General features: G+C 49.8%; 1 protein-coding gene across 1 annotated transcript in view; it reads right to left on the bottom strand.

Moving 5' to 3' along the window:
* Positions 1 to 23,512, bottom strand: part of LOC119450941 (acid phosphatase type 7-like) — a 278,007-nt gene that overhangs the window by 105,803 nt on the left and 148,692 nt on the right. The window contains exons 7-8 of the mRNA XM_037714405.2: positions 18,043 to 18,157; positions 15,427 to 15,540 (exon numbers count right to left, since the gene is read on the bottom strand). Coding sequence (XP_037570333.1) covers positions 15,427 to 15,540; positions 18,043 to 18,157 — 229 coding nt within the window. The remainder of the gene's footprint in view (positions 1 to 15,426; positions 15,541 to 18,042; positions 18,158 to 23,512) is intronic.

A 23,512-nucleotide genomic window follows, 5' to 3' on the forward strand; every position in this document is an offset into this window, starting at 1 on the left:
AAAACTGCGTACGTCTTTGGCCGAACAAGGTACAGGAAAATGCTTCACGGCGCGAACTTTTTCAGGATCGGGCTGGACACCTTTCGCGTTGGCGAGATGGCCAAGTACGGTTATTTCACGGCGTCTGAAATGCCATTTTTAGGCGTCGAGTTGGAGACCGGCATTGCGGAATACCTCGAGAATGGCGGAGAGGCGCTGAAGATGGCTGTCAAATGTTGGCGAAAAAGAATGACATCGTCAAGGTAGCACAAGCAGGTTGACCATTTCAAGCCACGAAGAAGCGAATCCATCATGGGCTCGAATGTGGCTGGCGCATTGCAAAGGCCGAAAGGCATCACAGTGATAGAGGCCATAGGGAGTTACGAATGCGGTTTTTTCGCGATCCAGTAGGTCAACAGCAATCTGCCAATAATCTGAGCGAAGGTCAATAGACGAGAAATATTGGGCGCCGTGAAGACAGTCGAGTGCGTCGTCGATACGTGGCAAGGGATAGACGTCCTTTTTCGTGACCTTGTTGAGGTGTCGATAATCAACAAAAATCGCCAGGTGTTGTCCTTTTTCTTGACCAGCACAACAGGAGCGGCCCAAGGACTCGAGGACGGTTCGATGATGGCCAGCATTTTATTGACTTCCTGATGGATTATGGCGCGTTCCGCAGCGGAAACGCAATAAGGGCGCCGGTGAACCGGTTGAGCATCACCGGTGTGGATGGAGTGCTGAACAACTGTTGTCTGGCCTAAAGGGCGATTTTCAAGATCAAAGATATCGGAATACGACAGCAAGACCCGGCGAAGATCTTCTGCTTGCGTATGCGGGAGGTCGGCTGATATCATTTTCTCGAAATTGGGACATAGCGACGAGGTGGCTGTGAGAGAGCCGGAAACAGTTGGAGGGCCGTCGAGAGCCGTCGACGGCTAACACAGAAATCGCGCATTCTTGCAATGACGACATGGTGGCAAGCGCGACACCAGCAGGTAGCACGTGGGTAGAAAGACCAAAGTTCAAAAGCGGCAGGCAGGTTTTGTTGTCGCGTACGGTAACCACAGTGTGCGGGAGAACGACAGAGTGCATCAGGACCACGTCGAGAATCGGGGAAACAACGTATTCACCAGCGCACACAGAAGGAGAGGGACTTAATGGGACGTACGTGGAGGCTTGCGGTGGCAGGTGGAGGAACTCGACTGAACATAAGCGGCTGGTAGTGTCCGAAAGTACGTGGGCGTCAACAATATTTATTCCTTAAATTGCGGCACTCCGCTTTCCTCCTCACCCTTTCGCCGCACTCTCCTCCTCCGCTTTCCTCCTCTCCTCGTTAACGCCTTCTTTCACCCTCCGCTGCGCTCCGCGTTTGCTCTCTTTTAGAGCGCAGCTCTTAGGCGCCAGTTTCTGCGTTGAGCGTTGGCGTGCTTCGTTGACGTAACCGAGCGAACGAGCACAGCGAAAGATGAAACAGTCAACGCGGAGCGCAGTGGGGGATGAAATACCGAGAGATTGAAGGGAGCGTGAGGAGGAAAGCGGAGGAAGCCACCTCGAAGCACCAGCGGATGGCGCTCACGTACGCGCATCTGCTGCGGCGGTGGCACCGGCCGTGCGGGGGAAAGAAAAAAGTCGCAGTTTCGCCCCAAAAGGCGAAACATAAATTGTGATAACAAATTAGCAGAGAGCTATGCGTAGTAAGGATAGTAGTTTTATCAGCTGTATAAACTTGGACACATTCGCTTATAACTGAATTAACAAGCATGTTGTCAGCGCGCACAAGCAAACATGAATAGATCACACTGTATAACCGCAGAGTCGCATACAACCACTGTCAAAACGCTGGCGTGAGCAAGCGCGAGGGTAGCGAGCGAAGGTTCGTGGGGTCTATCGCTTCAAGGGAAACTGAGCGGCGAAAGCACAACGCATACAATGGTAAGAACTGTGTGCAGATCGCGTTCAAGATACGGTGCGTGCAGCCGCGCAAAGCACAAGTGCGCTGTTGCCGGCAGAGTACCCCCTCCTTCCCGCGCACGCCCTCCCTCTCGCGCTGCCTTCCCACTTTCCGCCTTTCACGCGCGAGATTGAATCGCCAGATCCCCTTGCGCCGGGTCGCGACTTTACAATTCATTGCTAGAAGGTACAGCGGAGACTTCCGCTTAACACGTGTTGTCATGGCAATCGTGGAGCTCCTAGGTGCCTAGGGACATAATCGCCTAGGGACTTTTGAGGCATTGGTCTCCGCTGAGAGCGTGACTCTTTTATCTCCGGGACCGGGCGCAGCGACCTTGGCCGAGCGCCGCTTCTACGTGCGTAGGGAGCGAATCGTTTAGGCCGCGTTGAATGTCTGGCGGTGGCTGGCCCACGCCGGCCGCGCTTTATTATTGTAGCGTTTGTTCTAGTGGCGAAAATCCTTGCAGTAGTGGCGGTGTGGACGGCTTTTGACTCGGTGAACTGTGGTGGTGTAAACAAGCGGATACTGCTCGCGTTTGAACCCCGAAGCTGCGGCGGAAGCCGCAGTGCCAGTCGCCGACGCGAAGCGGCGGTCGTTGGGGTGTTGCGGAGCGCAGCGTAGCAACACCCCAAATAAAAAAAATTACTGCTTCAGTCAGGTAGACTGCTCCCTCCCTGATAGTGAGATTATATTTGGATCATCAAAACAGTGATGCGTTTTTTAAGAATATCATCGTTTCTCTCTGGCACCCTGTAAATCCGCTTGTTTACACCACCACAGTTCACCGAGATCAAAAGCCGTCATGCCGCACCACTACTACTGCAAGGATTTCCGCCACTAGAACAAACACTGCAATAATAAAGCGCGGCCGGCGTGCCCCAGACACCGCCCGACATTAAACGCGCCCTAAACGATTCGCTCCCTACGCACGTACGAGCTGCGCTCGGCCAGGTCGCTCGCTCCGCGCGCTCCCGCAGAGAAAGACAGCCACGCTCAGTAACTAGCAGCCGCCGCACCAGACCAGTGCCTCAAAAGTCCCTAAGCGATCATGTCCCTAAGCGTCTAGGAACTCCGCGATTGCCGTGACAACACGTGTTAAGCGGAAGTCACGTCATCCGCAGTGCCACGCCCCCGCTGTATCTTCTAGCAACTGGAAAGTCGCCGCCGGGTCGCTAAAGCCCGACCCTCATAGAACGAATTTCCGGCGTCCAAGCGGCGAACTTCGTCCGACGGCGGCCGCTCTTCGGTCGGCGTCAAAAATCGCGACGCGCACCACCGATTTGGAGGGGATAGATATTTTCGCCCGCCGCCGGAAGCGTGCAGCGCGCGGCGACAAGCCCGATCCAATCAGGAGGCAGCACTTCCGGCCGTTGCATCATGGGATTGAGCTTATGTAAAACATGGCGGCGGTCCCGGTCGCCCGCTTCGAACTGAATTTGGCGTTGTTTTTGTAGAATTCACTTCGTTCGTAGCAACTGACTGCGCAAACGGCTTTTGCTTAGTCTCATGCCGCTTCGACGAGAGAGTGTTATGGCTAATCTTGAGGAATTTTCGAGATCGCTTCTCGTTTCGAACGCGCCTAAGCCTAGCGAGAGAAATTTTCATTGAGATGCAAGCGCCACCTGTAGTTAAAGTTGGGAGATAGGCGCGACGACGGCATATGGCCTCTGAGATGGGAAGCTTTTGGGGGCTATGGTAGATAGTACAGTGCACTAGAAAATATTGGGTAGTGGAAGAAGCGGCGGTCTCGGCGCGAGGCATATTGTGTAGAAGCTCACCAGATGGCGCGCTCGCTCACTTCCCGAGCATAAACGAGAAGGGTAAACGAGACATGTAAAGAGCATTTATGGATTAGTGGTACATGGCAAGGTAAAAAGACGTGGCTGGGAGTAGCTTACCTGTGGACAGGTAGTGATAGCAGGGAAAAAAATAAGGAATTGGTCGATTGCATTAGAAGCGATATTAATGAGTTCAGTAACTCGGGCCAGGTGATATTAGTGGGAGATATGAACGCGCACATGGACGATTTAGACGGATATACTGATTACAACGCCTCTCTAGTGCTGGATTTGTGTGATGAACAGAACCTTATAGTAGTTAACAGGGAGAATAAGTGTCATGGACAGGTAACGTGGCAATGCGGAAACAGGCAGTCATGTATCGACTACGCCTTAGTCTCAGAAATGGTCTACGAACAACTGGACCAAATGATAATAGACGAAAATGGAAAAAATAGCCTGGGAAGCGATCATAGACGTTTAGCATTAAAGTTTGGGAGAGATACCAGCGCAGAACATGAACCAATAGCCTCAGAGTTTTTAAAAATGAATGACGAGCAAATAACAGAGATCGCAAACAACATAGAGAAGAAAATTGAGGCTTTTCCTACAGCAGTCTGGGAATATAAGGAACTGGTGGAGGTTATGCAGCATGAAATAAGGCGGACACGGCAATACAATTGTTGGATTGGAAAGAGGAAACCACGTAAGTGGTGGAACAAGGAAATTAAACAAGCTATAGAAGAGCGTAAAGAGGCATCTAGGGTTCATCGAGAAGCCAAAAAGTTGGGATTACAAGAAGAAAAGGTGCTCCTTAGATGGAATACATACCGAGAAAAGAAAAGGGTCGCGAGTGAGCTCGTGCAAGAGAAAATTAAATGCGCAAGTGAACGTTGGGTGCATAACATTCACAAAAGAGACAAAGGCGCCCCAAAAAGATTCTGGAACCATATAAAAGCACTCGGAGCTCCAACTAGAAACTCGCAAACGGCTATAAGGGATGAAGACGGTAACATCTATGAAGGCGATGATGCGCTGCGGTACATCACAGACGTTATCAGGCATAACTTCGGTACGAGAAAAAGCGTAGTTCAGACAACAGATCCAGCAACAACAGAGAGGCCTGAGAGATCAAAATTCAGCATAGAAAGCTTTTATTGGAAAAAGGCAGCAGAAAATGTCCCTAACAACACGGCAGCAGGACCCGATGAAATCCCAATACAGCTAATCAAAAACCTCGGTCCAAAAAGCAAGGCACTGCTGACTAATGCCATAGAGCAAGTGATTAGAACAAAGAATATTCCCGTTGGATGGCGTGAAAGCAAGATGAATCTTATCTACAAAGGCAAAGGAGATAAGGATAAGACGAGCTCGTACAGGCCAGTTACAGTAACGTCGGTGATATATAGAATGGCAATGCAAGCCATAAAATTAGAACTGTCGAAGTGGGTGGAGGAAAACGGTGTATTGGGGGAACTACAGAATGGGTTCAGGCCAGGCAGACGCTTAGAAGACAATATGTTTGTACTAACTCAGTGCATAGAGATTTCAGTAGCTCAGAAAAGACCTTTATGGATAGCATTTCTAGATATTAAAGGAGCTTATGACAACGTAGGCAGGGAATTGTTGTGGGATATTCTTCAATACGAAGGCATAGATGACGATTTCGTGGAGCTGCTGAGGGAGATATATCGAGACAACCAAGTACAAGTGGCATGGGAAGGCCGAAAAGGAAATGAAATGGTGGGAATTCACCAAGGATTGAAGCAAAGATGCCCTCTGTCACCATTGTTGTTCACGCTTTACGTCAAGGGCATAGAAAGACGACTGGAAAACAGCGAATTAGGTTTTGATTTATCCTACATGCGTAATGGACAAATGGTGCAACAGAAGATCCATGGACTGATGTACGCAGACGACATTGTGCTACTAGCGGACAATAAAAAAGATTTACAGATACTTGCGAATATCTGTGGGAACGCAGCGACAAATCTAGGCCTTAAGTTTAGCACAGAGAAATCAGGGATTATGATCTTTAATGAGCACACGAGTAACTTCGTGGTGTCAATTCAACAGCAAGTAATACCCATAGTGAAGCAATATAAGTACCTCGGCGTACACATAAACGAAGGAAAGAATTACTCAAGCAACCACCAAGATAATCTGAAAATAAAGGGGAAGCGGAATGCAGCATTAATGAAACACAGAGCACTGTGGGGCCACAATAAGTATGAGGTGGTGCGTGGAATCTGGAAAGGAGTAATGGTGCCAGCGCTAACATTCGCAAATGCCATTATATGCTTAAAATCGGATATATTGGCGGGTTTGGAAGTTAACCAAAGATCAGTAGGCCGGTTGGCTTTGGGAGCACACGGTAATACGACAAATGAGGCAGTGCATGGAGACATGGGTTGGGCCTCTTTTGAAGTCAGAGAAGCACAAAGCAAAATTAGTTTTGAAGAAAGGCTCAGGAACATGGATGAAAATAAATGGGCGGCTAAAGTGCACAAGTATCTCTACATGAAAAGCGTGGACACAGAATGGAGGAAGAGGTCAAGGAAGTTGGCAACCAAGTACAGGATAATCGAAACTGTAAATAGACAACCAGGGGTCATCAGAAAGAAAGTGAGAGAAATAGAGACCGTGAATTGGATGCAAAGAATGGAAACGAAAAGGACAATGGAGATTTACAAGAATGAGAAGAAAGAAATTAGAAGGGAAAATCTGTACGATAACACAAAGGGCAGTGCCTTGCTATTTGAGGCTCGAGCTGGTTGCCTAAGGACGAAAACATATCGGAACAAATATTCGGAATTAGATGAGACATGTGTATGCTGCAGTAAAGATCCAGAGACCACTCAGCACATCCTAATGGAATGCGACGGGATCCACCCAGCGAGAACCGTAGGTAACGTGCAACTCCCAGAAGCGCTTGGGTTTAAAGTGGAAGGAAACATAAACAGATCAGCCGTAGAGATCAGCAAGAGACGATTAGAGTACTGGTGGAAAAAAAGTAGGGAAAAGATGGATGCGACCTGATCTCTTAAAATCATAGGCAGCGGTACAAGGTAAATTTTTGAAAAAGAAAAATAATGATAGGTATACAAAAATGCAAGATAAAGAACATGTATAGTATACCTGATTAAATCAAGCAGGCTAGGTGACTATTTGTCGCCGCCCCGTTTCAAAGGGGATGCCAATAAATCATCATCATCATCGTCATCATCATCGAGCACCGGCTGAGGGAGTCCGCGGCAGAGCGCAGCAGGCGAGTGCGGCGGCACAGAGTTTCATAATGCTGTGTTCATTTTCCTCATGCCAAATATGTCAGTATGATTTTATGTAAGGAACCCTAAGATCTGTAGTATGGGATGGCAGGGCATGGTTCGTACCTGCAATGTATGTTATCGCGATGCATGCACTTCGTGCTGCATCGACAGAGTGCACTTTTAGCATCAACATTTCACTTTTTTTTTTTACCCAGTTGCACCAGTCACAAGTTCCGTTCGAAGCATAGAAAATACATTTGTATTGAATAGGATTTACTAGACAGTGAGTCCAACCAAGTAAGGGCATGTATTAAACCGACGTTTCGGAGCCACTTCGGCTCCTTCTTCAGGGGGTATTCTTCGGAGATGGCGGTGTGCAGCTTTTCAAAGGTCCATCGTAAGAAAGGGGAGAGAAAGGAAGGAGGGGGAGAGACACTTGACAGGGCACCTGTTATTGACACACGGAAATGGCGAAAGGGTGGGGAGGCTGCGGCATTGCTGGGCGACTGGGATGACGGATGCTGGGGGACGCTTTATCCGCGGGAAAGCCGTTGAAGGGGGGGGGGGGGGTGTTTTGGCGTCGGTGACCTAGAGCGGGGAGTCTTTTCGCCATGTCTCCAAGGCCATGGACGTACACAGAGGGTAGGATGCCCTTCACGCGGTTTATATTACGTCGGGCTAATAAATACCCTTACTTGGTTGGAGTCACTGTTCAAGTCCTAATTCATTTTTCCAACCAGCAAGTAATTCTGTCGAACTGTTTAGCTTAAAATTTGTAATGAATGCATGCATACTGCTGCATTCTTCTATCATTATGATGTAAGCAAGCGATGAACATGCGCATTTCAGAAGCGTGAGCCTCCTGCAAACAGTTACTTTTTTTCAGTATCAGTATAGATAAGGCGGAGGCATTTTCAAGAAACATACTGCAACAGACGAGTTGCACGGTAGAGAGTACACAATACCATTTCACATACTTATGTACAGCGGCTCAACTTCAGATATCTTGAGGTCACCCGACACTTTGGAATGGTTTAAGGACTTCACAAAAAAGTGGAGCCGTTTGTGGTAACATGAAAAGCTACAACCTTCACCATCAAAGATTCTGTATGGCTGGCGCACCCTATCCGGTCTTGTCGGTTTCTCTTAAGAGTAATAATATTTTACATCCTTAACCCTCTCATAACGCAGCTCCTGTGCACTGAATGTGGCTGTGAAAAGGTTTTCTGATCTTTGAATAGACCTGAAAAGTCATCCGGTTGGATACAGTAGGCCACCATTGTCTCGCAGCCTGGTGTAGTGAGCTACAGCAAGGCTATCAACATCCTCCTTTTGGAGAAGCAACCTGTGGCAATTATCGCACTCCAATTTCAACAAAACTTCCTGGCAACATTACCACAAATGTAAAAATGAGCTGGTCGTCACTTTTTGCTTGAACACATGAGACATGGTCTGGTACAGGGCCCTGCTTTTGATACCCTGCAGTGGGAATGATGTCATCAACATCAAGAAGGCTTTGGATTATGTCAGTTTTGCGAGGATTTGGGCCTTCTATCATGTCTGGCTCAAGGAGGGCTGTAAGAACATCAGCCTCAGCATTCCCATTAGCAACAGATCTGGCAAGCCCATAAATACTTAGGCAAGACACACTGCAGTAATGAGAAACTGTTGGGGTATTGGATGGGTATTGCAACCGCTTGAATGCCGTGCTATACCGAAGAGATTTTGAACTGGTTCCTGACTCAGCTTTGAGGTCATTAAGTACTCGTAGCTAACATTCTTTGTCATGTAGGTCAGCAACGACAGAACGCTTGCAACTGCGACTCTTAGCCCAACAGCAGTAGATGCGGAGAGGAAGCCACCTCGACCACCTGCATGCAGCTCAAATTCGATCAGGCAGGTCAAAAACGAAAGAAGCTTTTCCGCAGAAGCAGATTCTGGCCGCAGAGCTTGGCTTGGAAGTCTGGATGTCATTATTTCAATGACGTCGCGGATCATCCTGCAACAAAAAATGCCCCAAAATTTATTTTCTAATATCGACACTGTTTACGATCGTTCGAAGATCATGCTGGGGCACTGTCACATCCAGGCAGTCGTTGCCATCCGCACCATCATCTGGGGATGATGACTCATGAACGTCGCGACTTGACAAACGCACCTTATTCGTGCGTGCAGCTGGGCACACTGCAACGCGTTTTCTCTCTGGTCTTCTCTGACGCATTTCCTTTGAGAGTAAGATGGCAAATCGGGCAGGAGCGTGAGCACCGCGGCGTCGGTCAGCGCCGGTTTACCTCGAGGAATCCTTACTTACTCACCGTTGATGAAGTGAACATAGTGGCGCAAAATAAAATGCGCTTCAAAGTGCCTCTCGCACACAGTTGAAGTCTCGGAGAGTGGCTTATCTTTGCAGCGAAGATTTCTCTCCCATTGTTTCCGCCGGTCATTGTCTTTAGGCACTCCAAAAAGAGACAACGTGCGCCCATTTACTTCTCGAAAACCAGGATACCTTCTCTTGCATCCGGGCGCATAGCAATGCGTATCGCTTCTTTTCTTCTTCTCTTACATTATCCAAAAAGCGACAACAGAGCAGCATCAAACAGAGAAACGGTCACGCTCGGCACTTTCAGTAGCTTCACTTGCAAAAACACGAAAAGCACGCTGGCTCGTAACATCAAGAACGACGCGGTAAAGCGGTTGCAGCTACGCGGGAAACGCGTGCTCCAACCGGCAGGGTCTCCTCGATGGATGGATGGATGGATGGATGGATGGATGGATGAGGCTGAACCCTTTAAACCGGGCGGTGGCATACGCCACCTAGCCATGACTATTAACCTATTTTGTACTTTGTGGTGGGTGAAATTTCACCCCTGCCTTGATTTTATCCACCAATCAGATAACCTCTGTTTGGTTATTTCTACCCGCTTAAAGTCTATTTTGCCTTCACTGTCCCTAAACCCCAATGCTTTGAAAAAATCAGCCCCGTTGCCTTGCACAGTAGGGTTAAGCCCTTTACAGAAAAGTATGAGGTGTTCAGCCGTTTCCTCTTCTCCACACGCACAGCACAACGTGTCTATACCTTGGTACTTGACTCGGTACATCTTTGTCCGCAATACTCCCGTCCTGGCTTCAAACAACAAAGAGCTTCCCCTAGAATTATCGTAGATATTTTCTTTGACAATTTCTGTGCTCTTCCCGCTGGTGTGCTCGGGAAGAGCACACCCGCGCCCCTAGCGGAGTCTTCACTCTTGGCTTCACGTTGCCTGCGTGCCCAGCCCTCCGCTCTTTCCACTACCCAATACTTCTAGTTCACTGTAGTAGATAGTACAGTGCACTAGTAGATAGCTTGTACTGCTTGTCTGTTTCGCTGCAGATCGGCGGACATGGGAAGTAAAAATACAACGCACTCCTGGCTTCCATTGCGCTGCCTCTGGCACTTTCCTGACGCACACACACATAGAATTACTTGGTTGCCCTATGTATGCGAAATTCAAAGCGTAATGGAACCGCGTATGTTGTAGAAGAAATAACTCAAGAAAAAAATGTCACAGTTTCGCCCTAAGGGCGAAGCAATGAATGCGATAGCAACACAGCAATGTCATACGAAGTAAGGTGAGCGGCTTTGGTAGCACTATGAATTGTAGTAAACATGAGCTGGTGTGCTGCGGCGTAAGTAGACCGACATGAAGAGAGATTCGATGACCACGAGAAGGCGCGTGTGAAACGGTGGTGTTGATGAGAAGCACTTCCCGTGGGCAGCGCGCGTGCGAATGGACACACCTGTAGCGCTGCACTGCCGATCCGGGCAGCATTACATGTGTAGCGTGCGTTGGAAAATGTGGCCCGACTATTACTAACTGAATGAACAAGCGTGGTGTGAGCGCCCACAAACAAACATGAATAGATCACACTGAATCACTGCAGACAACGACTGTCAAAACGCTGGAAGCAAGCCCATACGCTGCAGCGGGCGAAGGTACGTGCGGTCTATCGCTTCAACAGAAACTGAGCGGCGAATGCACAGTGCATAAAGGTCAGAGCCGTGTGGAGATAAGAGACGGTGCGGCGAGCGACGAGCGCGGTTGTTGATAGAGTTAAAGTGCGTCCCCCCCGCCCCCGCGCTCCCTCCGGCGCTGGCTTCCCGCTTCCTTGCTTGCGCGTGGGAGAGATAAGAGATGGTGCGGTCGAGCGACGAGCGCGGTTGTTGGCAGAGTAGAAATGCCCCCCCCCCCCCCCGCCCCCTCTGGCGCTGGCTTCCCGCTTCGTTGCTTGCGCGTGGGAGATTGAGTGCGTTCGCTCTCCGTGATAGCGCGCGTCCCCGCACGCTTCCCGGAAGCTCGGGCATACGGCGCGTGGAGAAGATTTTATCTATACGGAACCTCACGGCGACGGCGACGCCGACGGAAGAAATCCGGTTGAAGTGTCCATATAATTGCTATCGCAATAAAATTATAACACACTAAGTTATGACGTTATTAAGTGTCGCAACATGCTAAATCTTACTGTGGGTTACATTTAAAAAACAGTTGATCGTCGCATGAGGGGCGGTGAGGCGAAAACACGGCGGCGCGTCTCGCTACACTTTTTGACGTGCGAACATCGTCGGGGAAGTTCGCTCCATGAGGGTCGGGCGTAAATGCGCAGCTGGTTCCGGAGCACAACGGCGCCGTGCCGTCGCCTCCCTCGCTGCCACCCCCCCCCCCCCCCAAGTGCTCCCCTGAGGAACCCGTTCCCGTCCCGTGCGACTACTCGGCCATTCTAAACCACTATAGAGGACTTAGGAAAACCTATTCCCCACCACACCGAAGACTAAATAAAGAGGAATCGGTCAGTTGGAGACAAATCCAAACTGGCATGTATCCCAATTTGCATATCCTCAGTAAAATACATCCTACGGCATACCCTTGTCGCTGCCCATGGTGCTCAGATAAAGCAACCTTATATCATGTCACGTGGGCATGTCAGGCTATCACTGCCGTACCCCCCATACAACACCCCACAGCGGAGCGATGCGAAGAGCTGCTGGCCAGCGAGAGCCTGGACGATCAGCTAAGTCTGATTGACCGGGCCCGCAGAACGGCAGCCGCAAGCGGAGCCCTGGACTGAGGGCCCCCCACCGCAAGCCAAGAACCTCCGACCAGCCGGAGTCTCTTCGCAGCAATTTTAAGGACAATAAATAAGTTTTAACCACCAACCACCCCCCCCCCCCCCCCGGCCTTTTGGGCAACGAAGACGTCGCGTTTGCTCCCCGCCGTGCATTCGCTCTGCGCGAAAGCGCGCGTCCCTCGCGCGCTGTATGTGCGTCCCACGCACAAAAGCATACGCGCGCGGCGACGATTTTCTCGCTCTTAGACTTTATACGGAGCATCACGGCGACGGCGGAAATCACCTTGGAGTGTCCATGTAATTGCTATCGCATTAAAATTGATTCAGAAAGCTCGCTTTCGCGCCTAGCGTTCGCCGCAAACTTTTCACGGTAAAAATTGCGGTTGTACAAGCTGCAGTTGCCGGGAAGCGGAAACTGCGTGGCTGGTTTATAGTGCCGCGCATCGTGGCTCTGGCATTCGGTGCGGTGACCGGTGCGATGTCTCAACATATCGCGAAATGGAAAAACCTATAGAGCTGCACGCAAATTTCGTATTAAGGATTAAACGACGGTAATTTTTCTCATCCTTCGGTGATGCTGGTTACGCCGACGCCGACGCCCAGCGCAGGAACGGGTGTCTAAGACCTACGCTCCAATACATGCATACATAGATCATCATCAGCCTATTTTAGTGCGATAGCAATTATATGGACATTCCAAGCGGATTTCTGCCGTCGTCGCCATCGCCGTGAGGTTCCGTACAGAGTCCAAGAGCGATAAAATCGTCGCCGAGTGCTGTCTGCTGTACATGCGCGTGAAAGCACGCGAGGGACGCGTGCTTTCACGGGGAGCGCACGCACGGCGGAGAGCAAACACGATGTATTCCGTGGCGCGAAAGGCCATGGGGGGGGGGGGGGGGGGGCGTGGGAGAGAGAAACAAAAAAGTTGTCGCAGTTTCACCTGAAAGGCGAAGCATCAATTGCGATAGCAAATTTGTAGAGAGCTATACGGAGTAATGATATTAGCTTTATCAGCTGTATAAACTTGGACATGCAGCAGCACCAGCAACACGCAGAACTGTTGTCGACGCCGTCGGCGTTTTGCCCGCGTTCGCTCAAAATGCGTGCGGCGTTGGTGACTGTTGCCGGAGCCTCTGATGTAAATAGGCACTTGGTGCCGCAGCTAAACGTCGCCTCCCTTCCCTCCCCCTCCCCCACGGCCTCTCGCGTGTCGGAAAAAGGCGCGTTTGCTCTACATATATGGTGATTGTAAAGGAGGAAAGAGACGCCTACTTCTGCAGCCCTTAAGCGAGCACGGCGCGGAACGCGCGTTTGTTCTCCGCCGTGGGTTCACTCCCCGTGAAAGCGCGCGCCCCTCGCTCCCTTTCACTCGCACATACAGCGTTCGGCGCGCGGCGACGATTTCATCTGCATTGACGTCATACGGAACCTCACGGTGACGGCGACGGCAGAAATCTGCTTTTGAGTGTCCATATAATTGCTATCGCAATAAAACTGAGAGGGAGAGAGAGTGTGTGCGTGTCTTTCGCATTAGCGCCCAACGCTTCCCCGCATTAGCGCCGAACGCTCGCGGTGTCTGTGACTGCAGCAGGCGTCTCTGGCGGCGGCTGATCTCGTCGAAAACCTCCGAGCCGCCGCCAGAGGCACCGTCAGCAGTCACCAAAGCCGCGCGCGTTCGGTGGGAACGCGGGCAAAACGCCGACGGCGTCGACAACAGTTCTTAGCGTGGCTGCATGTCCAAGTTTATACAGCTGATAAAACTACTATCCTTACTCGGTATCGCTCTCTACTAATTTGCTATCGCAATTGATGCTTCGCCTTTCGGATGAAACTACGACAATTTTTTTATGTCCACTGCAGGACGAAGGCCTCTCCCTGGGATCTCCCATTACCCCAGTATTTCGCTAGCTGATTCCAACTTGCGCCTACAAATTTCCTAACTTCATCATCCCCCCCCTAGTTTGCTGCCGTCCTGGACGGCGCTTCCCTTCTCTTGGCATCCATTCTGTAATTCTAATGGTCCACTGGTTATCCTTCTTGCGCATTGCATGGCCTGTACAGCTCCATTTTTGTAGCGTTAGCTACAGTACGCCAGGTTTTCGGATCTTCTCCGTCGCCGCACTTCGATCCGTGGCCGCACTGTGACGTCACACCACCGCCCTCGATTCTCCAGCAACTCGGCTCGTCGTGGTCGCCGCACGGCCACCAGTCCTGCCGTTGGTAAGGGGCTTTAGCAATTGGGTGCTCGTCGCACTCTCTGTGTGACGTCACACCCCGGGTCTCGATTCTCCGGCGACTCGGCTCGTCGCGGTCGCCGCGCGGCCACCGCTCCTACAGGCGTCCGCCCGCCGTTGCCTGGCAACCGCCACAGCTGGCGCACACGCCGTGCTCTCTGTGTTATGTCACACCACGGGCCTCGAGTCTCCTTTCTTTCGTCTCTGCTTTCTTAGTCTAGAGGGAAACGACTATGTTTAATAACAACATGTCTAACTTCAAGCGAAGCCCAAGCGCAGCCGGGGGTCTGTAGCTATCGCTACTCAACTAGGTTTAACCAGAGCTTTTTTCCCTCTTAACATCAACTAGAACATCGGTTATCCGCGGTGGTTCTCTGATCCACACCACTCTATTCCCGTCTCTTAAAGTTAGGCCTAACATTTTTCGTTCCATCGCTCTTTGTGCGGTCCTTAACTTGTTCTCGAGCTTCTTTGTTAACCTCCAAGTTTCTGCCCCATATGTTAGCAAAGGTAGAATGCGATGACTGTACACTTTTCTTTTCAACAACAGTGGTAAACTCTCAGTCAGGATTTGGCAATGCCTACCGTATGCACTCCAACCCAATTTTATTTTTCTCTAAATTTCCTTCTCATGATCAGGGTCCCCTGGGAGCAATTTACCTAGATAGACGTACTCCTTTGCAGACTCTTAGGGCTGACTGGCAATCCTGAATTCCTGTTTCCTTGCCAGGCTATCGAACATTCTCTTTGTCTTCTGCATATTAATCTTCAACCCCACTCTTAGACTTTCTCGGTTAAGGTCCTCAATCATCACAGATGGCCCCCTGAAAGTGCTTGAAATAGCCAAAGAATGCTAAGGCATTAAAATGAGATTACCCGTGTAACTGTGGCACGACGAATTTCGGAGACAGCATTCGGAGCGCGCGTAACCGAAACTGGGAGGCTGCAGCGAGTGCAAAGCTCCGCCCCTCGAGGCGACGTTCCGTTTACGTCACCAAGCAGCGGGCCGCCAGGGAGCACGTAGGAGCAGACGCTTATTTTAACGTGCGCGTGTGTGGAGATTGCGAGGTCTGGAACCTTCCAGTCGCACTCGTAGGTCGAATGGAACTCACGATGCTCTCGTTCATGGTGCAGTCGTCTCGGTCGTTGTTACTGCAGTACATGGGCCGGTGTCCCATGGTGATGATCCAGGGCCTCTCGCGGCGCCGCTCGGGACGCGTGGCCTCCTGCGTGGCCAACCTTTCATCACGCATATGACATCGAGAACATGCTCTCATAAGGGTTGTGTTTATGTTGAGAGTGCATCAATAATATATTTTAGTAAACCGTTTTCTTGGGGGAGTTGGCTCATAACTAAAATGATAATATAGGAGCGCGGAATAAATGAGATGAGTAAACAGGACTGGCGCTTACATCCAACTGTAAGGTGTATGAAGAAGCGTGAGATTAAAAAAAAATAACGTTTAACCTTGCACTTGGACGCGCAACGCTTGAAACAGCGAAGCTGGGCGATCGTAGCCCAGCATTTTCTGGAAGTGCGCTCGAACTTTTAATCTTGTTACTCATGGTGACGATAATTTTTTTCACGCGTCTCGGACTTACGGCCGTCACTGCACGTTGCATAGCGCAGCTTGCAACACCGACACCACGTTCCAATGCCGACACCGCGTCCTCCGTGAATGCGTCTCTCTCTCGCTCTCATAGCGCGCAAAACCTCTTCACCTCGCAGAGCACGAGTGTACGAACCCGCTAGCTGTGAACGAAGAGAGTATACGCTCGAACGCAATCGTATGGTTCGCATAAATGCATGCTCTGAAGGTGTGGCTGTATAGCCCACGATGTATGCAATTTATGCACAATGCTTGATGGGCTAGTATGATTGTACACCGTATTTCTGTGTGAATTGAATAAAGGCAAGAAAGAAAAAAAAGGCTGTATAGCCCGGTGGTTACAACGCTCGCTTTGGGACCCGGGGGTACGCGGGTTCGACTCCGGCTTCGGCAAGAAAGTTTCCTTTGTTTCTTGGTAGTTTCTTGCTGCGCACAACAAATTACGGCTGGCTTAAACAGCTTCGCTGTTAAAAAATACAACACATGAGTTGCATCGCGTGTCACATGAATTATAAAACAACCATTTTATCAGACCGATTAAATTCGGGGATCCCCCGAGACAACCACATCACAGCCGCACGCCACGGCAATACCGTGCTGACGACCGTAAATATTACTACCCTGATAATACGCTTCTCACGTATGTTCAGTAAATCAAACGGGGAAGCAAGCGCCAGCCTTGTTTACTAGTCTCGTCGTCCTTTTTACCGCGGTACGTTTTTCTCCTTCTTAGGAATAATAGGCATTCACGAAAACAAAACAACTAGGTTAGAAATGAACCGTCGAATACGAGCGAAATGACCCGAAGTGAATTATGCTTTTCTTCTCAATATTTTGTTCAACGTGACACAATCGCCGTCGTAACCTCGTGGTCTCTACAGTGCGCCCAGGGGCACAGAAAACCGCAGACTCGCTGCGTAGTGAGGGTTTTCTTTCTTTATTATTATTTTATTGTACTTAGGGGGGGGGGGGAGAGACGTTGCCGCCTTTAATTGGCGCTGACTACTCATTTTCACAAAGAGATATGAAAGAAATAGGCCTCCATTATCCACTACTATCTGTCGCATAAATTCCGAGACAAAAATACTAGAGGCCAGACTGGACATGACGCTGCGTGGATGACGCTGTGGTCGCGGCGGGGCTAATATAACAGTATAGAGATATATATCGTTTTATAGACCTTTACCCTGGCCAGCGGCGTCAAACATAGAGTGGTCTAACAGCTTAATGTCCGGTACGAATGCGAGTGGTTTGGCTTGCGGACATTTGTGGCCTATATTCATCATCATCAGCCTATATTTATGTCCACTGCAGGATGAAGGCCTCTCCCTGCGATCTCTATTTACCCCGGTCTTGCGCTAGCGTATTCCAACTTGCGCCTGCGAATTTCCTAACTTCATCATCCCACCTGGTTTTCTGCCGTCCTCGACCGCGCTTCCCTTCTCTTGGTATCCATTCTGTAACCATAATGGTCCACCGGTTATCCATCCTACGCATTAAATGGCCTGCCCAGCTCCATTTATTCCGCTTAATGTCAACTAGAATATCGTCTATCCCCGTTTGTTCTCTGATCCACACCGCTCTTTTCCTCTCTCTTCCTCAGATTTTTCGTTGCATCGCTCTTTGTGCGATCCTTAACTTGTTCTCGAGCTTCTTTGTTAACCTCCAAGTTTCTGCCCCATATGTTAGCACCGGTAGAATGCAATGATTGTACACTTTTCTTTTCAACGACAGTGGTAAGCTCCCAGTCAGGATTTGGCAATGCCTGCCGTATGCACTCCAACCCAATTTTATTTTTCTGTAAATTTCTTTCTCGTGATAAGGGTCCCCTGTGAGTAATTGACCTAGATAAACGTACTCCTTTACAGACTCTAGAGGCTGACTGGCGATCCTGAATTATTGTTCCCTTGCCAGGCTATTGAACATTATCTTTGTCTTCTGCATGATCTGCGTGACCTATATTATGTGAACACAAAAAAAAGAAAAAAGAGGAAACGTAGCACTTTTATAGCCCGACAAGGTGATGGAAATTTAGTACTGCACAATGGTGAACATGCCTTTATTCAAAGCCGCTTCCATGTCACAGACTTATTGCCATTGAAACACAGAAGCACCTACCTTGAGGTCTTGTTCCAGCCATTCATACTGATTCTTTATCTGCAGGAATCCGTATTCAACGAAGAAATAAAATTCAGTCGACAAGCTGATGATGTGTGCTGGCCCGATGTCAAAACTGGGAAGGAAAAAAAGGACCCAAAAGCTTTCAGGTCTTCTTGTGGGCAAAGCATTGACACGGAGAATTTTTGAGCGCTTTCTTAGGGTTGGCGTGCAAGGTAAATACTTGGATCAGTGGCGGCAATCTTTGCAAGCCACGTTCGAAAAACAGGTACGGGCCCATACGTTCGTTTGACGCAAGCATTTGCATAACCTTACGGAGTACGTAACTTTAAAACCTTTAATTCGATGCACGGGTAACGCAGAGACAATGTTAGCGTGAGTGGGAGTACGCAGGAATAAGGCCATCTAGTTTTTGGTGTGAATCATGTCCAAGGCACCCGTCTTGCCGTTTCAATGTAGACGGTTCTCGTCAGTACTTAGGCCATTGCGGAACAATCTCATAAGTTGGGTGGTCTGGGCTCCCATTACTTGCGATGCAGGTAAGTTGAAAGGAAGCAATAGCATAATGCACCATTTATTGGCCAACGACGACAGTGAGAGCGAAGTCGCCACGAGTGCCGCTATGTTTGATAACGCTATTTCGTTGCGTTACGTGAACACTACGTAACGTCCAATACACCAACATGGCGTATCTGAGCCACAGAAACACCATAACGCCCAGAGCATGTGCGGTGAGGAAAACATTATTTTTTATGTATACCTAAGGGCTTTACGGTTGCTCGCGTACGCTGTTCTAAAGTAAGTCGCATTTTCGCCAGAAAGGCGAAGCATCGATTGCGATAGCAAACTAACGGACAGCTATACGAAGAAAGGATAGTAGTTTTATCGGCCGTATAAATTTGTAAACATAGGCATACTAACTAAATTAACAAGCATTGTGTCACGCACGCACAAGAAAACATGAACGCAACTCACTCGATGACCGCGGGAACTCGCTGTCGAAACGCTGTAGTGAGCATGCGCGGCAGCAGCAGCGAGCGAATTGGCCTTCGTCCCGCCGCTCGCATCAACGCGAACTAAACCGCGAAAACACAGCGCAGGGAGGAATGACTCTCCCCCCGCCGCAGATGGCGTTCAAGGTACAGCCGCCCGAGCGGTTACGTAAAATCCCTGAAACTTCGTAAATTTGCGACACTCTCCTCCTCCGCCTACACTCCTCCTCGTTTCTCCTCTCTTTCTCGCTCTCTCTCCCTCCTCGAGCGTGGCCCCACCTACAACGCTTGAACGTAGCAGACGACCTTTCACGCAGTGAATGCATACGTAGCAAGGCGGCGCGCTTTAAGCGTTCGCGTTCGCTTTCTAGCTCCGAGTAACTTCATGTACAGCATAGAATTTCTTTACGGAGGGTTATACAAATTAAGTGACGACAGCTTTTACTTCCTGTTTTCCTAATTATTTTTAAGTAACTAAACGAGCGCTAATGCCGTACCATGACGACTCAGAACGTATCGCGTGCGCTACAATTAGGTACGCAACATTTCTAAAGCGCCTGTCGCAAGATCTTACGAATGGTTGTAAAAATGTCGCAGTTTCACCTGAAAGGCGAAGCATCAGTTGTGATAGGAAATTAGTAGAGAGCTATACGGAGTAGGGATAGTAGTTTTATCAGCTGTATAAACTTGAACATGTAGCAGCACCAGCAACGCGCAGAACTGTTGTCGACACCGTCTGCGTTTTGCCCGCGTTTTGCCCGCGTTCGCTGAACGCGCGCGGCGTTGGTGTCTGTTGCCGGTGCCTCTGGCGGCGGCTCGGAGGTTTTCGACGAGATCAGTACGGGACACTCGTCGAGCAGCGTCGGAAGTGTTTGCCACGTTGTCGCCTCGAAACGTTTTTATTTAAATACGCATTTGGTGTCGCAGCTAAACGTTGCCTCCCCTCCCTCCCTCCCATCTCCCCGGCTATTCGCGCAACGGAAGAAGTCGCGTTTGCTCTCCGCCGAGCGTTCGCTCCCAGTGAAAGAGCGCGTTCCCCGCGTACATACAGCATACGGCGCGCGGCGAAGATTTCATCGCCGTTGCACTTTATACGGAACCTCACGGCGACGCCGACGCCGACGGCAGAAATCTGCTTGGAGTGTCCATATAATTGCTATCGCAATAAAACACGTTTACGATCGAATGCCAACATCCTGGCCTCCAGCAAGCCCTCAGTAACCTAAATAATCTGCGCCGTCCTTACCACGTGAATTCGGGACGCGCATCGGCTATAACGCACAAAGGCTGGCAAAGGGCAGGAACGCACCAGCCTAACTGCCCTACAGCAAGTGCGTCTCAGAGACATAGTGACCGTGCGACCTAGTTCAAGGCGTTCGCAAACCAAAACAACACGGAAGAGCAATGGCGCGAACTTGCTCTCCTCGCCAGTCGGTAGGCGCTTATCAAGCGAAAATGGCGAGGGAGCCCGACTGTAAACCGACCAAGCCGGAGCAAGGGCCCACGTGATGCCATTAGGCCAATAGCGACGCGGCGTCGGCTAGGGCGCGCGAGGAGGAGGCAGCATTCTTCAAAGCGTATCGCTATTTTATGAAGTTCGAGGGGATTTAGTAGTACGCGGCCTCCCCCCTTCCAATCCTCCCTCTGGAGCGTTGTACGCGACTGGAAGACGTGACGCTTCGTTCACGCTTCTTTCGCTTGCCTGCGCGAGATGGTGCCGTAATCGTCGACTCACGCTAGCACGCATTCATTCGCACTTACAAAATACAGCGAGCGGAGACACTTTATACGGAACCTTATGGCGATGACGACGACAGGAATACGCTTGGAGTGTCTATATAATCGCTTTCGCAATAAAATCTCGGTCTAATATGACTGAGCGTACGCCCGCATAATACACCAACTGTTCCAGCCATAGAGCTACAATACTGCATCTAGAGGAAAAGCTGGGCGAAAAAAGCGGGGACCGCATAGGCGCCGCCATGTTACTATGACTCACTTTTGTAGCACTAAAATATTCAAAATATTATGCACAAGGAAGCACTTACACGTAGCACGTAGGCACGGACAACGTTTGAAGTTCATTCGGTATATTTTTTAAAAAGGTTGGATGGCTATTTATTGATTGATTGCTTTATTTGCTTCGTCACAGTACAGTGTAGCAGGAGGCGGAGGGAAAAGCCGTTCAAATGACGGCTTGAGGGATCCTCCAGCCCCGTTGTTAAGAATGACAGCAGCCGAAAGACAGCACAATATCACAGCACTCTTTTTTTATAGCGTAAGCTGCTATGGGCTCCTTCCAATAGCCGTTTCGGTTCGCGATGGTGCAGGCCGCCACTGCCGCCGCCGCCTCCACTGCCGTCGTTGGGGACCGTAACCGATATCGCCGGAAATGCGAAAAAAGTCACAGTTTCGCCCTAAGGGTGAAGCAATGAATGCGATAGCAACACGGCAATGTCATACGAAGTAAGGTGAGCGGCTTTGGTAGCAATATGAATTGTAGTAAACATGAGCTGATTAAGTAAGCAGGTGTGCTGCGGCGTAAGTAGACCGACATGAAGAGAGACTCGATGACCACGAGAAGGCGCGTGTGAAACGGTGGTGTTGATGAGAAGCGCTTCCCGTGGGCAGCGCGTGCACACCTGTAGCGCTGCACTGCCAATCCGGGCAGCATTGCATGTGTAGCGTGCGTTGAAAAATGTGGCCCGACTATTACTAACTGAATGAACAAGCGTGGTGTGAGCGCGCACAAACACACATGAATAGATCACACTGAATGACTGCAGACAACGACTGTGAAAACGCTGGCAGCAAGCGCATACGCCGCAGAGGGCGAAGGTACGTGCGGTCTATCGCTTCAACGGAAACTGAGCGGCGAATGCACGGCGCATAAAGGACAGAGCCGTGTGGAGATAAGAGACGGTGCGGACGAGCGACGAGCGCGGTTGTTGGCGGAGTAGAAGTGCCCCCCCCCCCCCCCCGCCCTTGCTCCCTCCGGCGCTGGCTTCCCGCTTCCTTGCTTGCGCGTGGGAGATTGAGTGCGTTCGCTCTCCGTGATAGCGTGCGTCCCCGTACGCTTCCGCTCGGGCATACGGCGCACGGCGAAGATTTTATCTATAGGGCACCTCACGGCGACGGCGACGCCAACGGAAGAAATCCGGTTGAAGTGTCCATATAATTGCTATCGCATTAAAAGGTATCCGGTTGCCGCCGGGATCGAGCCCCCGCCCGCTACGTGGGAGCCAGATACTCTACCACGGAGCCACGCAAGCGCTTCCTATCGGGCAGCGGAAAAAACAGTCACAGGCCTGCGCGGCACACGCAGCACATTCACAGCGTAAGCTGGTGGGGCTGCTCAAGAGTAGCTCTAATTTGGGCACCACGCACAACAGGGTGTTCGCGGAAGTCTGTTCGCCTTGTTTTGAGGAGAACGATCTGAAATATCCGCCGAGTCGACAGCGAGCTGCGGCTTGTAATGCTCTCTGCACAGCAGTTTGCTGAGCCCGATGATGCCTGGTTGTAGCCAAGCACGCAACCGTTGCATGCATTAATAGTTTCAAAGTCAAATGTTTCGCGCCATCATACCTCATGTAATTATTGAAATTACCACCCAATATAACAGTGTATTGATGTTCATTTACGAATGTTAAGAAAATATCTAAAAACGCGAAAAATTCAGACAAGTTACCATCAAGTGGCCGGTAACACACAGCGACTAAGACATCTTGAAACTGAGCACATAACATCTCGTAATGAGCCGTAGATGAAGTAAAATTTTTGAGCAATACGGCTGGTAAAGAATTATCAGTAACATAGTGACACCAACCCTCGACGACTTGGCCTAAAAACAGAAAATTGAGAAAATTTTGATGCAAAATTTACGGTGTACTGAAGGCTGCGTTTGCAGGCACTTTAACTAGATGGCGCTACCATACTGACGGGGGCTCAGGATCACGTTGCTTGAGGGCTTCGTCTGAATCGCATCTCGTCGTCTGCGCATGCGCGCCTGCATAGGGTAGCAACTTGGCAGCGCCCTTGCGGTTCCTGATTTCAATGCATATGAGCTATGGGGAACTTTTCCTCTAGAGTTGGTTATATTAACTCTGTATATGGTTCCAGCAGTTGAAAAGTTAACCGAAAACAGACAGGAAACACGCTGGACGTACAAGTCACCGTCACACAAGCCCGGCTGCTGTAGGAAAGAAATGAGACAAAATTGTGTAATAAATATATTAAAAATAAAATGTACAGCTTATGTGTGTTAACCCAAAGTTCCACTGAAGCCACTTCGAGATAACAATTGGAGGTATAATACAATTATCCCGCTCTTTGTATGCACAAAACCTCACAGATAAAAGGGAATAATTGTCATTTACCCACACGAAGCTACAAAAGAAAGCCAGACAGGTTTCTCAGAAAGAGAAAGCAATTTATTTAACGATGATGTTTTCTTTTAGAGAAATCCGTGCGCGTTTTCT

This window comes from Dermacentor silvarum, chromosome 4 (genome assembly GCF_013339745.2).
Source record: "Dermacentor silvarum isolate Dsil-2018 chromosome 4, BIME_Dsil_1.4, whole genome shotgun sequence".
Taxonomy (NCBI): Eukaryota; Metazoa; Arthropoda; class Arachnida; order Ixodida; family Ixodidae; genus Dermacentor; species Dermacentor silvarum.